Here is a 12,590-nt window from a genome sequence, read left to right as displayed (position 1 = left end):
ATTTATTTATCATAATTTTTGTGGCAACACCTTTATAAATAAATTATTTTTGTTGAATAAAAGTTCAGTTGACTGGAAAAAAACCTTGGTTCGATGGGTTTTTTTTAAAACTTAATTAGAAAGGAATCATTTCGGAGTTTAAGCTTCTTTTTCTTCTTTTTCAGAGTTTAAGCTTCTTGAAAGCAAATCGTACCAACAATGTCAGCTATTTTATTTATTCATGAAAATGAATTTTTTTCTTATTTTTGAAACTGACTTTTACATTGATACAAATTTTAATTTGACTTATAGGATTTTCTGAAAGCAGTACGAAATGTGCCTTAAAAAAATTAATTATATACTAGCCGCCTTTGGCGACCAGCCGGTTCGCCAATCTTAATGCTCGTTAAAATTTGAATAATTAAATATTTTATGTAACTCCTATTTTAATAGCTTCTTCATCAAAATATTTTAAAGCTTCAAATTTTGATAGTCATATAATTCATTCATAATATTATAAAGGACTTCAGCCATAACATAATATGTATCTCTCTAATTTTCTGTTAGCTCCCGTAGAATTTATGCTTTAAATTAAAGAAGAAATGGTTAAGAAGGAAATATAATAGCATTTTTTACAGAAACGAAGCTTTTTTTCAATATGAGTACTGAAAACAGAATCGCTGAGTATTTAAACCTTATGGGCAATAAAGAATATCTTTCTTAATTTATGTAATATCTCAAGAAGTTTTCTAGAAAAATTTCTCAGATTCATCATGAACAGATCAATTAATTATCAATGTTTAGTTTTAAATGCATGAAACTCTAAAAAAATAAACAGAATCGTTTGAAATAATCGGTCGGAAACATGTTAAGCCTTCAAAATCAAGTCCGTATCCGTTGAAAATAGAGTTGTCAACAATAAGAACACAATGCGCATGCGTGAATCTTCAAAGCCAATTATGGTAACGCAAATGCGTGAATTTTCTACGCCAGTTGGGGTAAGGCTACTCATATTAGAGATTTTCAATTTCCTTTATTCTTTTTTATTTTAATTCAAAAGTATTTCAGAATGAATCTGGAAGATCGATTAATTAACAATGTTAAATTTTAAATGCATCAAACACTAAGAAAATGAACAGAATCGTTTGAAATAATCGGCCGGAAATAAGTTAAGCCTATCCTCGTTAGCGTGGGGGAAAAAATCTGAAGCTTTACTCATTTGGCGGTGGGGAAACGAAAAGATCTTTTTGGCGAGAAAGTTAGTTTTTAATTAATAATTGAAATTCTAATTAAAAATTCAAAAAAAAAAGAGACCCCAGATGCACATTCCCGACCTCCAAGGTATGCATATGCCAAATCTTGTAACCGTAGATCGGACGATTTGGCCTGAAGAGCGCCAACACATACACACATTGAGTTTTATATAAGTATAAATTTGATAAAATCAAAAAACTCATATATTTATTCTTTCAGTTTAACTTTTTTATAATGTTCAGATTCTAATATAATAAATATGTAATGGCCTCTATTTTTCAGAGAAAATTGCAATAATCATTTCATTTAAGTTTATTCTTAAATTATTTTTTTATATTTCGGTACTTAAAGTACAATTTTTATATTTGGCAATTTAATGTTAGCAAGGTTATGACTTTTGTACATCAGTGTATCTCGGAACGGAACATTAAATTCATACAATCAGAAATAAAATTTCAACTGCAAAAAATGTTATTATATAATTTAATTAATTAGCCTTAAAAGCACTGTCCACATTTCCATCACATGTGACTTTTTTCAAGTAATTTACCAGATTTAGTACTAAACATATTTAAAGTACACTGGGTGACAAAAATTTTATGATTTTGGAGAAGTCGACTAATCATATTCTAAAATTTGTTCTATAATTTCGAAAAGAAATATCGATAAGAAATAATTTAAAAATCTTAAAGATGGCAAAGAATTCTAAAAGAACAGACATGCTATTTAAAAATTTATTCAAGTCATTTCTTCGATGACCTTTTTGAGGATGAAATTTTTTTAATTTCTTTCTTTTTCTTTCTCCTAAAGACGTTAATATGGTAAACCCAAATTTAGTTGTGTAATTCCTTTTGCAACTCTTCTGCTAATATTTGTTATTTTGTTGTAGACCTTCTACATGAATTTTAAGGCAAATGAAAAACTAAAACTAATTAGAAAATGATAAAAAAATTCATTTAAATATTAAGTATGGCACTAATTCTTTTTTTGAGTAAGATTATTTTGAATATTAACAAAAACATTTAGTATACCATTTTTTAAATAAATTTCCATTTTATCGCTGCTGATAAACGAATTTTGAATCTATTTTTTTATAAAAATCGTCTGCTCTGGAGCTTTTGGAAATTAATTCTTTAATTCAGAATCTTTCATTTAAATATAAAGACTTATCATTCCAAAAGAATTTTTAGAACGTTTTCATTCCTTTTTTGCGTTTTCTATATGTCATTATTACCAGAAAATAAGATGGAAAAAAAAGAAAAAAAAAGAATGGCGAGGTGAATTTTTTTAAAAAAATTGTTAATGGCGGGGAGAAGCTATTAATAGTCAATATTCTTATAGCTTCTTTCTTTTCGTATTTGCCCTCTGCTGATTCAAGATGCCTACTCTCAATACATAAGCGAAACTAGTAGATTTCCACTCCCCGGCTAGCGATAGGCCCTAGCACTGAAAATCTTTTGACTAAAAATTTTAATTTCAGCACAGGCGGTTACAAGATGAGTGAGGGAAGGGTTCAAGTTGAGCTCATGAGATTCGCTAAGAATATTGGTTTATATTTAATTTCCAATATCCCCAAGAAATCAGTGGTTCGCCAAAGGCGACTATTAATAAATATACTTTGCAGAGTAAAATCGCAATTTCATCAAAAAAAAAAAAAAAATTAAAACGGAAAATTGTTAAAAGTATATATGGTAAAATCTATTAGCTAAATAAATGCAATCAAAATTCAAAACAAATTCGAACCTTTTGTCTGATAAAATTTGCTTTTACTTATATAACAGCGATAAAACACACTCATAAAAATCCATTTAATATCATTAAATAAGTGTGAATATAAATTCTCTAGACAAAAAAATCAAAACAATTATCCTTTCCAAATACATTTTAAAAAAATTTTAATCATTAAATTGCTTTTCTAAAAAGGTTATTTTTGTAATTTTAAAGTGGTGTCGGAATTTATTTAGCGTAATAAAATGCTCCGAGGTTATTTTAGAAAAAACATAAGTATTGTTATTATTTTTAAGTGCAAAAGTCTAAATAAAAAACAAATTGAAAGCCTTTCTTATTGAGAATTTACTATCCACGAAGTAATTAAGATCAAATTTGGCAGATCTAAATCCAAAGATCTGCATTTTAAAAGATTTTTGCATTATACACGTTACAACATACAAATAATACTTTTAGTCCATATACATCATTATGTTTAAATTCTAAAGCCTATTCTAATTATTTTGCTGAACATAAATTTTTCCATCTCCTATTCATGGAACATGTATTTAATGTTCTGAACAATAATACAAAGCAATAACAATGCAAAATGACATAAAAGAATCAAAATAGAAAATATAAACAAGATATTTAAATAAAAGCCACTTTACCACTCGAAGCCTATATATAAGCTGCCAGACGTAATAAGAACAGTTAAATGAATCTCTTACATTAAAAGGTAATTTATATTTTAACTCTTACCATTGAATTGCGTTCATTTTAGAGAAGTTATTCAAATATATGTGATGAATTTTATAACCATTAATAATTGGCGAGAAATTTATTAAAAAATTTTTCCGGGCTGTTACTCAACCATAGCTATGACAACAAAATAGCAAATAGAACAAAACAATGTAATTGGAAAGTATGGATTCGTAATGTTCTAAGAACAGGAAGTATCGATATTCGCAACCAGCTGGAAGCTTTTTCGTTCTATTGTTGTCCATTCCATACTTAAAAGACAATAAGGTGCTTCGAATAAAAGAAAACGGAAAAAAATGGACTCAAAATAGTTTTTATATCGGATCTTCACACATTACGCAAAGAAAATGGCCACAGATACTATTAAATGGCATCTTATGTGATACATGACAGCTTTCAAGTAAACGGTTTTAAAATATATTCTTTTGTCACGAGTGGCATTTTACATTATAGCTTTTGAATGTTATTGTCCGCTAACTTCCAAGGAAATTTGCTATTGAATTTTGAACCTTGTATTTTAAAAACGTTTTGGCCAATGCCTGAGGAACTCTTGATTTTAGCTGTTCTAGCAAGCCAATTGTAAAATCAAAATCAGTATTTAGAATTTCAGACAGAGAAAACGACTAAAAGAATTATTTTGTATGTAGTCTACGAAAAGGAAATTTATCGCATTATCGTCTGCTTCTGAAAATGCAGCTGCATGTAAGATTTTAATATTATTTTGTTCATGAATATTATAATAATAATCTTTATTTTCAATTTAATTGCTTGGATTTCATTTTTTATTATTGCATAATTTGATATTTGTTGAAATGTAATAATTTACAAAACGTTAACTGCAAAAAATATTTTTGTTTATTTCTTGAGTAAAGCATCACATTTTTTAAAAAAATGCTTTATTTAGGATAATTTTATTTTTAGCCAGTATGCATTTTATGAAATATAATTTGTTGCATTTTCTGTCTGCATTTGAAAGCCATCTGCATGTAAGTTTTTTATATAATTTTGTTCATGAATATTCAGTGAATAATCTTTATTTGTAGTTTGACTTTTAAGATTTCAGTTTTGTTTATGAATGTGCATAATATAAATGATTTGCAGCTCTTTTAAAATGCAGTCTATGTAAAATGTTAATTGCAATTTTTTTTTAATTCTTAAAAGTGGCTTTATTTTTTAAAGAAAATGTTTAAAGCAGAATAACTTTATTTTCAACTGCTTGATGTATGTATTTTTTAATAGCTAGTAAATGCAAACTAGTAAACTGTAAATAGCAAGTATACATATGAATTTAACATACAGTAAAATATTTTAAAAAATTAAATTTAATTTTAAAAATATTATTTGACGTTTATAATAAAGCTAAATAATAGTCAAAAATATTGTTTTAGCTATTGACTGATTTTTAACTTATAACTTTGTCTGAAGAAATTTCATTCGCGTTTCAATCTTTTAATTTTTTTTTCGATTATAAGAAATATTTAAAATTTTAAACGAGTAATAAAAGAAATAAACAGCTATATAGTCACTGAATACTTTCCAGCTAATTTAATTATACAACATTATCTTTGATTACATTTTAAGTGACTTTTTGTGTTAGTTTTGCCGTTTCACTGAATAATTTTTGAATTGCAAGTATTTATATTTTGAATTATTATTTTATATCGAATTACAAGCAGTATTCAATACTATAAATTTAATGCAAATTTCGAAATTTTGATATCGACATTTTCAAACTTTTTCATCTTGATAAGACATTTCATTCAATGTATTTCATTCAAGTAATTAAATACATATAACTGTTTTTAAAGGATTTTATGCCAATCAAACACTTCTTACTTTTTAAGCGGAAATACATTGAACTTCCGATTATCAACGGAGTTTATTGGCGCGGGAAACCTTAAGTAATTCACAAAATGGTAAGAAAAGGGACAAGAAAAATGCAAAAATTCTTTTGAAATGAATTTTTTTAATTTTTGGTTAGAGGCCTGCATATTCAATAATGATTTAATCAATATGAATGATAGAAATCTCTATTGCAAGTTATTGGTTTACTATTTGTAAAAAAAAAAAAAGAAAAAAAATCAGTAATATTTTTTTTTATGTTGAGACATCCTTTTATATTTAAGATTCAAGTTTTTGGGACTAACAGCCACAGATAATTTTTTAAATGGATAAGCTGCTAACGGCTAATCGAGATTTTATTATATATAATAAAAGTGAAACCAAAATGCTTTTAATATTGAACTCTGTCTAATTTACGAAAAATTGAATATTTCAACGTCTAAGTAAAACTTACTATTATAATGAAATTAGACACAAAATAGCAAAGATAAATTTGCTTTGATTTAGAAAACAATTAAGATATAAAATTTTCTTGCCTATATTCTATTTAATCAAAATCAGCTCTAAAAGTGGAGTCGCCCTCATGCCATTTAATTTCAGCCTCTGCTACACCTTATAATGTAGAGGTTCTCACACTTTTTAAATTTTGTACCACAGAAAAAATTAATTAAAAATATATGTGTTGTTGTTTCGTATGGCACTAGCCATGGACAAGCCCTCTGTTACGAAGACAGCGATTCAAGCCTGTGGGGGAGCGCCTCTTGTTTTTATAGTAGCGCCAAATAAGACCAAGAGTACGACTTTGCTACTCAAGCATCACTCATTCGCTTGCACAGCCCCTTTTTACAGGAGGGTACATTCACACATCTCACAGATAGAACAATGGAAGAACAACTATGCCCAAACCGGGACTCGAACCCAGGACACCCAGATCACTGGGAAGACGCGCTACCCCTATGACAGGACGCCGGCAAAAATATATGTACTATCTTAAACCCTTATTTGGCGGAATTGCACTGAAGCAACACGTTTTCATTAGCTCGTATGGGAGATCTGCAATTCCAGATGCTTTCTATGAGTATTGTAAGCATGGCTAGGTGTATAAATTACAGAATAATAATTAAAATAAATTAATTAGCATACATTTCTAAGAATTAATTAATTTTAAAAATTTCTTAGAACCCATAAGTATATTCTACATACCCTTACTTAATATGCGCATTGAAAAATATTTTCTACAACTTTTTACCGTTTTCCAATAAAAGTGTTAAAAGCATTTTCAGATTAAAAATCAATGTATGCCAAATGGAGCACTTAAATAAATAAAGTCTAATTCTGACATAATAATAATAAGCGTAATATTTAACTCTTCATTTTTAATATCGTTTGCTAAATTATTTAAAATCGAAACATAAAAATATCGCCAAGTGCTAAAATATCATAAAGAATTCAGTTTTATTGGCTTAACTTAACTTCAAAGAAGTAGGAGATTGGGATTTATAGCAACAACTGCTGCCATCCCCTGTTTCCAGATGAAGCTTCAGTCAGTTGATAGTTACAAAGCAGTTGCGGTGATGCGATTTAGTCCATATTCGAGATTCTAAAGTTCCAGTGAAAAGAAGAGGTATAAAAGGGCAGACGGTTCCCGCAACACAGAATGGTGATAAGAGTCTCAAAAAATAAAGTCTCAACAGAATGTGGTCAATAAAGTTAGTAGATATTGAAATGCTTCATCGCTTGAAAAGAAATTTGCAGATTGGTATTGTTTGCAGTTATTTTACCCAAAACATTTTTGAAGGATATATCTTGCTTATCTAATTGTAGAAAAGTCCAAAATTTGTCTCTATAATATGTATACTTTTTGCATGTGGGAATTATGTGTAATTAATACTATTGCATTCGTGACAAAGGGAATCATTTTGGAGATTAAAACAGGATTCAACAGTCCTGGTGTTAAAATTGTTTTGCTGACCTGTCTAAACCAAAACAACATCTTCCCTCCGAAACTTGGACCAAGAAGATAGTACTTCAATTCCAGGGATTTTATTGGCTTAGTAATTTTTCTTTTCAAATATTTTGTTTTTATTTAATAGCACCTTCTTGACACATTTTTAGAAAAATTTAAAAAGAGAAATTCAAAAAAGAGGAAAATTGTAATGTTTTTATTTTTTAAAACATTACAAATTTTTTTCCGTGTTTAATTTTATTTATTTATTTATTTTGAAAGGAAATGTTGTTAATCCGTATAAAATGTTAAAACCTAAGTTAAAACTGTATTTTGAAATGGAAATGTTAAAAAGTTATTAAAAGTTTAGTTAAAAGTCGTTAAAACCGTAACTGCTACTACTATGATTACAATCATAACTTTACTTTAATCTGACTTTCTCTATAATCTTTTACTTAAAATCGTTATTGTATTTAAAAAATACGTAAGGCATAAAAATGTAACGGAATTTCCTATTTTCTTATCTCCTCTTTTAAACGTGTTCTGAATTAAAATTATTTTAACTTCATCGCTGCTTTTTTAAATTTTTTAACATTATAAGATGATTCGAATAGCTGCACAATATTCTTTCACAAAATAATACGGAAAATTTAAAGTCGGGTCTTTTTAATTAAAATAATAAGCAAACTATTATTGAATATTTATAATCAAAACAATAATTAGATCAGTCCGTTTCCGTTGTCCATAACGATGCGAGCATAAGTCTCAAGGAAGACATCCATTAGTATCACATGAATGACCACGGTTGAAAGAAAGTTGTACTACGAGCGTTTTTATTTAGGTCGCTTGGAGCCTTTTCTTGTTCTTCCTTTTGATCAATCGCTTTCACTTTTATCAGGAAGGCCAGCAAACACACCAAACTTAGCGGCCGGGCCCCGTGTCTCTGAAGTAACAACAATGTGGACGATAGCATCTTTTGTCGTTTGGTGTCTTCTTGGCGGTAAGCATTTTATTTATTTTATTTTATTTTTTTCTTTTTTAATATCGTTTGCTAAAATATTTCGAAACATCTGTTCAACGTTAAAATATGTAAAGTATTTAATTTTTTAATTTAATAAATGTCTATAAAATATTCTATTCTTATTTAATAGTTTAATTAACTTCTTGGTAGATTTTTTTAATTAAAATTAAAAATAGATATATTAAATGATGGTAAAATTCTAATATTTAAATTATTTTAAATTTTAACATTTTTTTGCTGTTTTAATTTAATTTTTTTGAAGTGAATAAAGTGAAATTCAAAGTACTGTATTTTTTAAAAAGTGTTATAATATTTTAAAATTTTCCAAACAATAATAATAATAATAATAATTAAAAAAAAAAAAAACCTTTCTAGAATTCTGATTCTTGCTTGTAGAAAAATAACATTTTTATTTTCAAAACATAATTTAAAGTTAAATCTTAGGTTTTTAAATATAATTATTGCTAATTTTTTTATGATTAAAGTTTCAATAAGTTTGAGCTTTAATTTTTTTTAATTAAAGTTATTCAAGTTAGTGGGATTGTTACATTTAAGCAAGAAATTGTATTCCTCAACTTTTGCTGATATTCCTATTTTTTCATATTATTTTTATCAGAATTGGATTTTTGAATCTTAATAAAATAATATGTAAGATAAAAACATTTCAGAAATATCTTGAAAAATTTATGAAATTTTATGATATAAAAAACGAAAATTAGCCGTAATTCTGCTAAGGCCGTATGAAATTTAAATATATTTTTCAATGATGAAATAATTTTTCCTATCAGCCCTATTATTTATCATCTTTTTTCAGTAAGATAAGTTACAAGTAATATATATAAAGTTTTTTTTTTCCTCCTTTCATGCTACTGGTTGTATGTGGAAAATCAAAATGTATTTATCTGCTGCATCTCCTTTCTTCGATATATGATTCTTTCTCATTGCATCAATAATTAAAATTAACAAGCTGGAAATGTTATTTTTTTTACTTGTATGTATCTGTAATAACTAAAAGCTTAAATAAGACATCATATAAAACATGATATACCAAATAATGAACATCTATCATTTATTTACTTCTGAAAGATGTGTGTGGGGGGAGGGGAGATTTTGCTATTCCATTTGTGGGGAATTTAAAAGAAAGTTATCTGAGCCCAATGAATCCAATAAGATATTGATTCTCAATTAATTGGACGAACCCAGAAAGAAGTGTGAGAAAGTACAAGAGATGAAAGCGGATCTGATTAAAAAAACGCCAAAAATTCGATTGTTAAAATTAATTATGAAAATACACTTTCTGTGAATGTGAAAATAATCTATCGCTCTTAAAAATTGGACAAATGCATATAATTAACTTGAAATGATGATTGCTTTGATTCATTGGTAGTTGTAGAAGAATTCAACATGAATTCTAAAAGATGGAAGTAAATGCTAAAGAACAGGAAAACTACAAACGTAGAGCTTAAAATTAAAATTTAAAAATTACTTAAATAATTTAAATATATATATATCTATCATTTATCGCTTATTTGCATTAAATTATTAAATTTATTAATTATATGCTATTGTATGCAATGATTAATGTGTAATGATATGCTATTGTATGCAATGATTAATGTTTAATTATATGCTATTAATGTTTAATTAAATGCACAATAATTATACATAATTAATGCGATACCATATAATATATTCAATATTATAACATAGACCGTAATTATTAAGTTAACCAAATAATTTTAAAAGATTTCGCTTTTTGCTTATAAAGGTTACTAATTACATCTGGCAAAATATAGAAAGAACATCGATAAATACAAGAAAATAAAGATATCTGTTTAAAAGATGCAAAAGTTTTGAAAAATTCTAAATTGCCAAAGTAAATATCAAATTTGGCACTAATGATGAGTTAGAAAGGTTTCATTTGATATATATTGATTGCCTTTATAACAATATATGCCTATTTAGCATTTTTAATGTTTTTCTCAGGATTCTTTACAATTTATTTTAGCTGACAATTAATTTTTTCTCGTTTATTTCCATAGAGAAAAGAATAAAACCAAAAAAGTGAGTAAATTTTAATTTTTAGTTAAATTTGTCATTGAAAATTAAGTAAAATTCCAAGTGCAAAACAGAAAGTGTGAACGCTATAAATAAAAAGAAAAAACAGCGGTATTTTCTTCCTTTTTTTTTCAAAATTTTACAGTTTGGCGCGGGCATCATTTTTTGGGATACAACTTGAACTTACTTCATTTTGTTCATTCATCTTGTAAATTATACTGATATTAAACCGAATCATTCTTCCTTAACTTCTTTAATGAAAAAAAACCAGGCGATTAAATATTTGATGAAACAATAAAGATAACTTTTGAATTTCAAGTCAGTAATACAATAATCGTTGGAAATTAGACAAATGGAATATTTTTTAAAAATTGCCAATATTCAGGAAAAAATTTGTACGGCTATCAAATTGATATCATTAAAAAGACAATTCTTTAAATCTGGAAACAATGTAACATTCATGTATGGAAGTTATCGCAAAAAAACATCAAAATCTAGCTTATTTTTTAATGAATTATAATTATAATTAATATTTTTTAAAACTCCCTCCAAGATGCATGATTTCATCCTCCAAAATGTATATGTCCGAAATTTGGTAGCTGTAGATCAAACAATCTAGCCTATGGAGAGCCATATATTCATCTTTATTATTACTAGAAATCACTCCAAGATGCACGATATCATCTTCCAAAATGTATATGTCCGAAATTTGGTAGCTGTAGATCAAACAATCTAGCCTATGGAGAGCCATATATTCATCTTTATTATTACTAGAGATAGAGAGTAAGCATGGTTATATTTATAAAAAAATAACTAAATGTACAGTTGGAAAAGCGCCTTTTCTGCGTATGGCTTTAATCTTAAATTTGTCGCAAGACTATAATTTTTGTTTCAAGATGACAAGTTAAAATTGCTTTTTCATCTCTCTTTTTTGCATGAGCTTGAATGTACAGATTATCACAGATTTGCCGTTGTCGGATTTCTTTCAACATTTGTAGCAGATCGACTATCTTGATATAAAGACCATATAATGAATTTAATTTGTCTATATATTTCCTCTTCAAGCGTCTATTTTTATGGCAGACAGAGATACATATCTTATTCCAAAAAAGATTTTCTTTGTGTGTGTGTTTCATTGAGGTTTAGAATTAGAGATTTGTCCAACTCTCGAGGTCAAAGAGTTTTAATGACTACAATTCTTCATTTATGCTTCGTACTCTAAAAAGTTAAGAATGGTATAACTAAAAACAATCCAATGCAAATTCCATTCTTGGCAATTAACTAAAATAGCTAAAAAAATTCGAGAGCCTGAATAAAATTGAAAGCATTGTTAAGTATTCATATTGTGTATGGACAATAAGATTTTTTTCTCTTATTCCTTTGAATAATATCATTATTATGTACTCAGCAACTATTATGTGCATCTTTTTACTAACACTGAATGAATGGCTCAACATATTGACCTTCAATTTTGTAATGAAGCTGTTTTAGTACATATTGTTTAGTTAGTAGTATCAGAACCGAAGAAAAAAAAGGAAAAAAAATATATGTTTATCTAGCTAGTTTCTTTTCCTGTCAGCAGTTCCGGAATCTTAGCAGAAATTCTGGATAAAACGAATTTCTATCATGCTAACTTTTCCCAATTTTTATTACTTATACAAAGTGTTTTCTATAATCGATGCCTAATAATTAATTTATAAACTGTTAGAGACAGGCGTCTACTTAAAATTGGAAAAATGCTCTAAATAATATAAAGAAATATTATTTTAACTTTCACATATACGAAGAACAGAGTAAATATAATAATCGTCAAAGAATTCGAAGTCAAGATTTTGAGAAAACTCCACGCTTTAGACCTCCCCGATTTCAGGAAACACATTTTTATAAAATGTCCGTCTGTCTGACAAAGATAGATAACGCAAAAACTCTGAGCTAGAAGGATGAAATTTGGTACACGATCTTTACACCAAATTTGCAGATTTCTATGGAATTTGGTACACGATCTTTACACCAAATTTGCAT

At 27.3% G+C, this 12,590-nt stretch overlaps 1 protein-coding gene across 3 annotated transcripts in view; it reads left to right on the top strand.

The window, feature by feature from the left end:
* Nucleotides 1–12,590, top strand: part of LOC129984238 (phospholipase A2 'basic'-like) — a 116,279-nt gene that overhangs the window by 63,754 nt on the left and 39,935 nt on the right. For 2 of the 3 annotated variants that reach the window (XM_056094070.1, XM_056094071.1), the window contains exon 2: nucleotides 8,388–8,489. In XM_056094070.1, the coding sequence (XP_055950045.1) occupies nucleotides 8,388–8,489 (102 nt within the window). Of the gene's footprint in view, nucleotides 1–4,176; nucleotides 4,405–8,387; nucleotides 8,490–12,590 lie in introns of those variants that run through there. The other variant, XM_056094072.1, reaches the window with a different exon arrangement.

Source organism: Argiope bruennichi, chromosome 9, assembly GCF_947563725.1.
Source record: "Argiope bruennichi chromosome 9, qqArgBrue1.1, whole genome shotgun sequence".
In the NCBI taxonomy this organism is placed as follows: Eukaryota; Metazoa; Arthropoda; class Arachnida; order Araneae; family Araneidae; genus Argiope; species Argiope bruennichi.
This window is presented reverse-complemented; position numbering and strand designations above follow the sequence as displayed.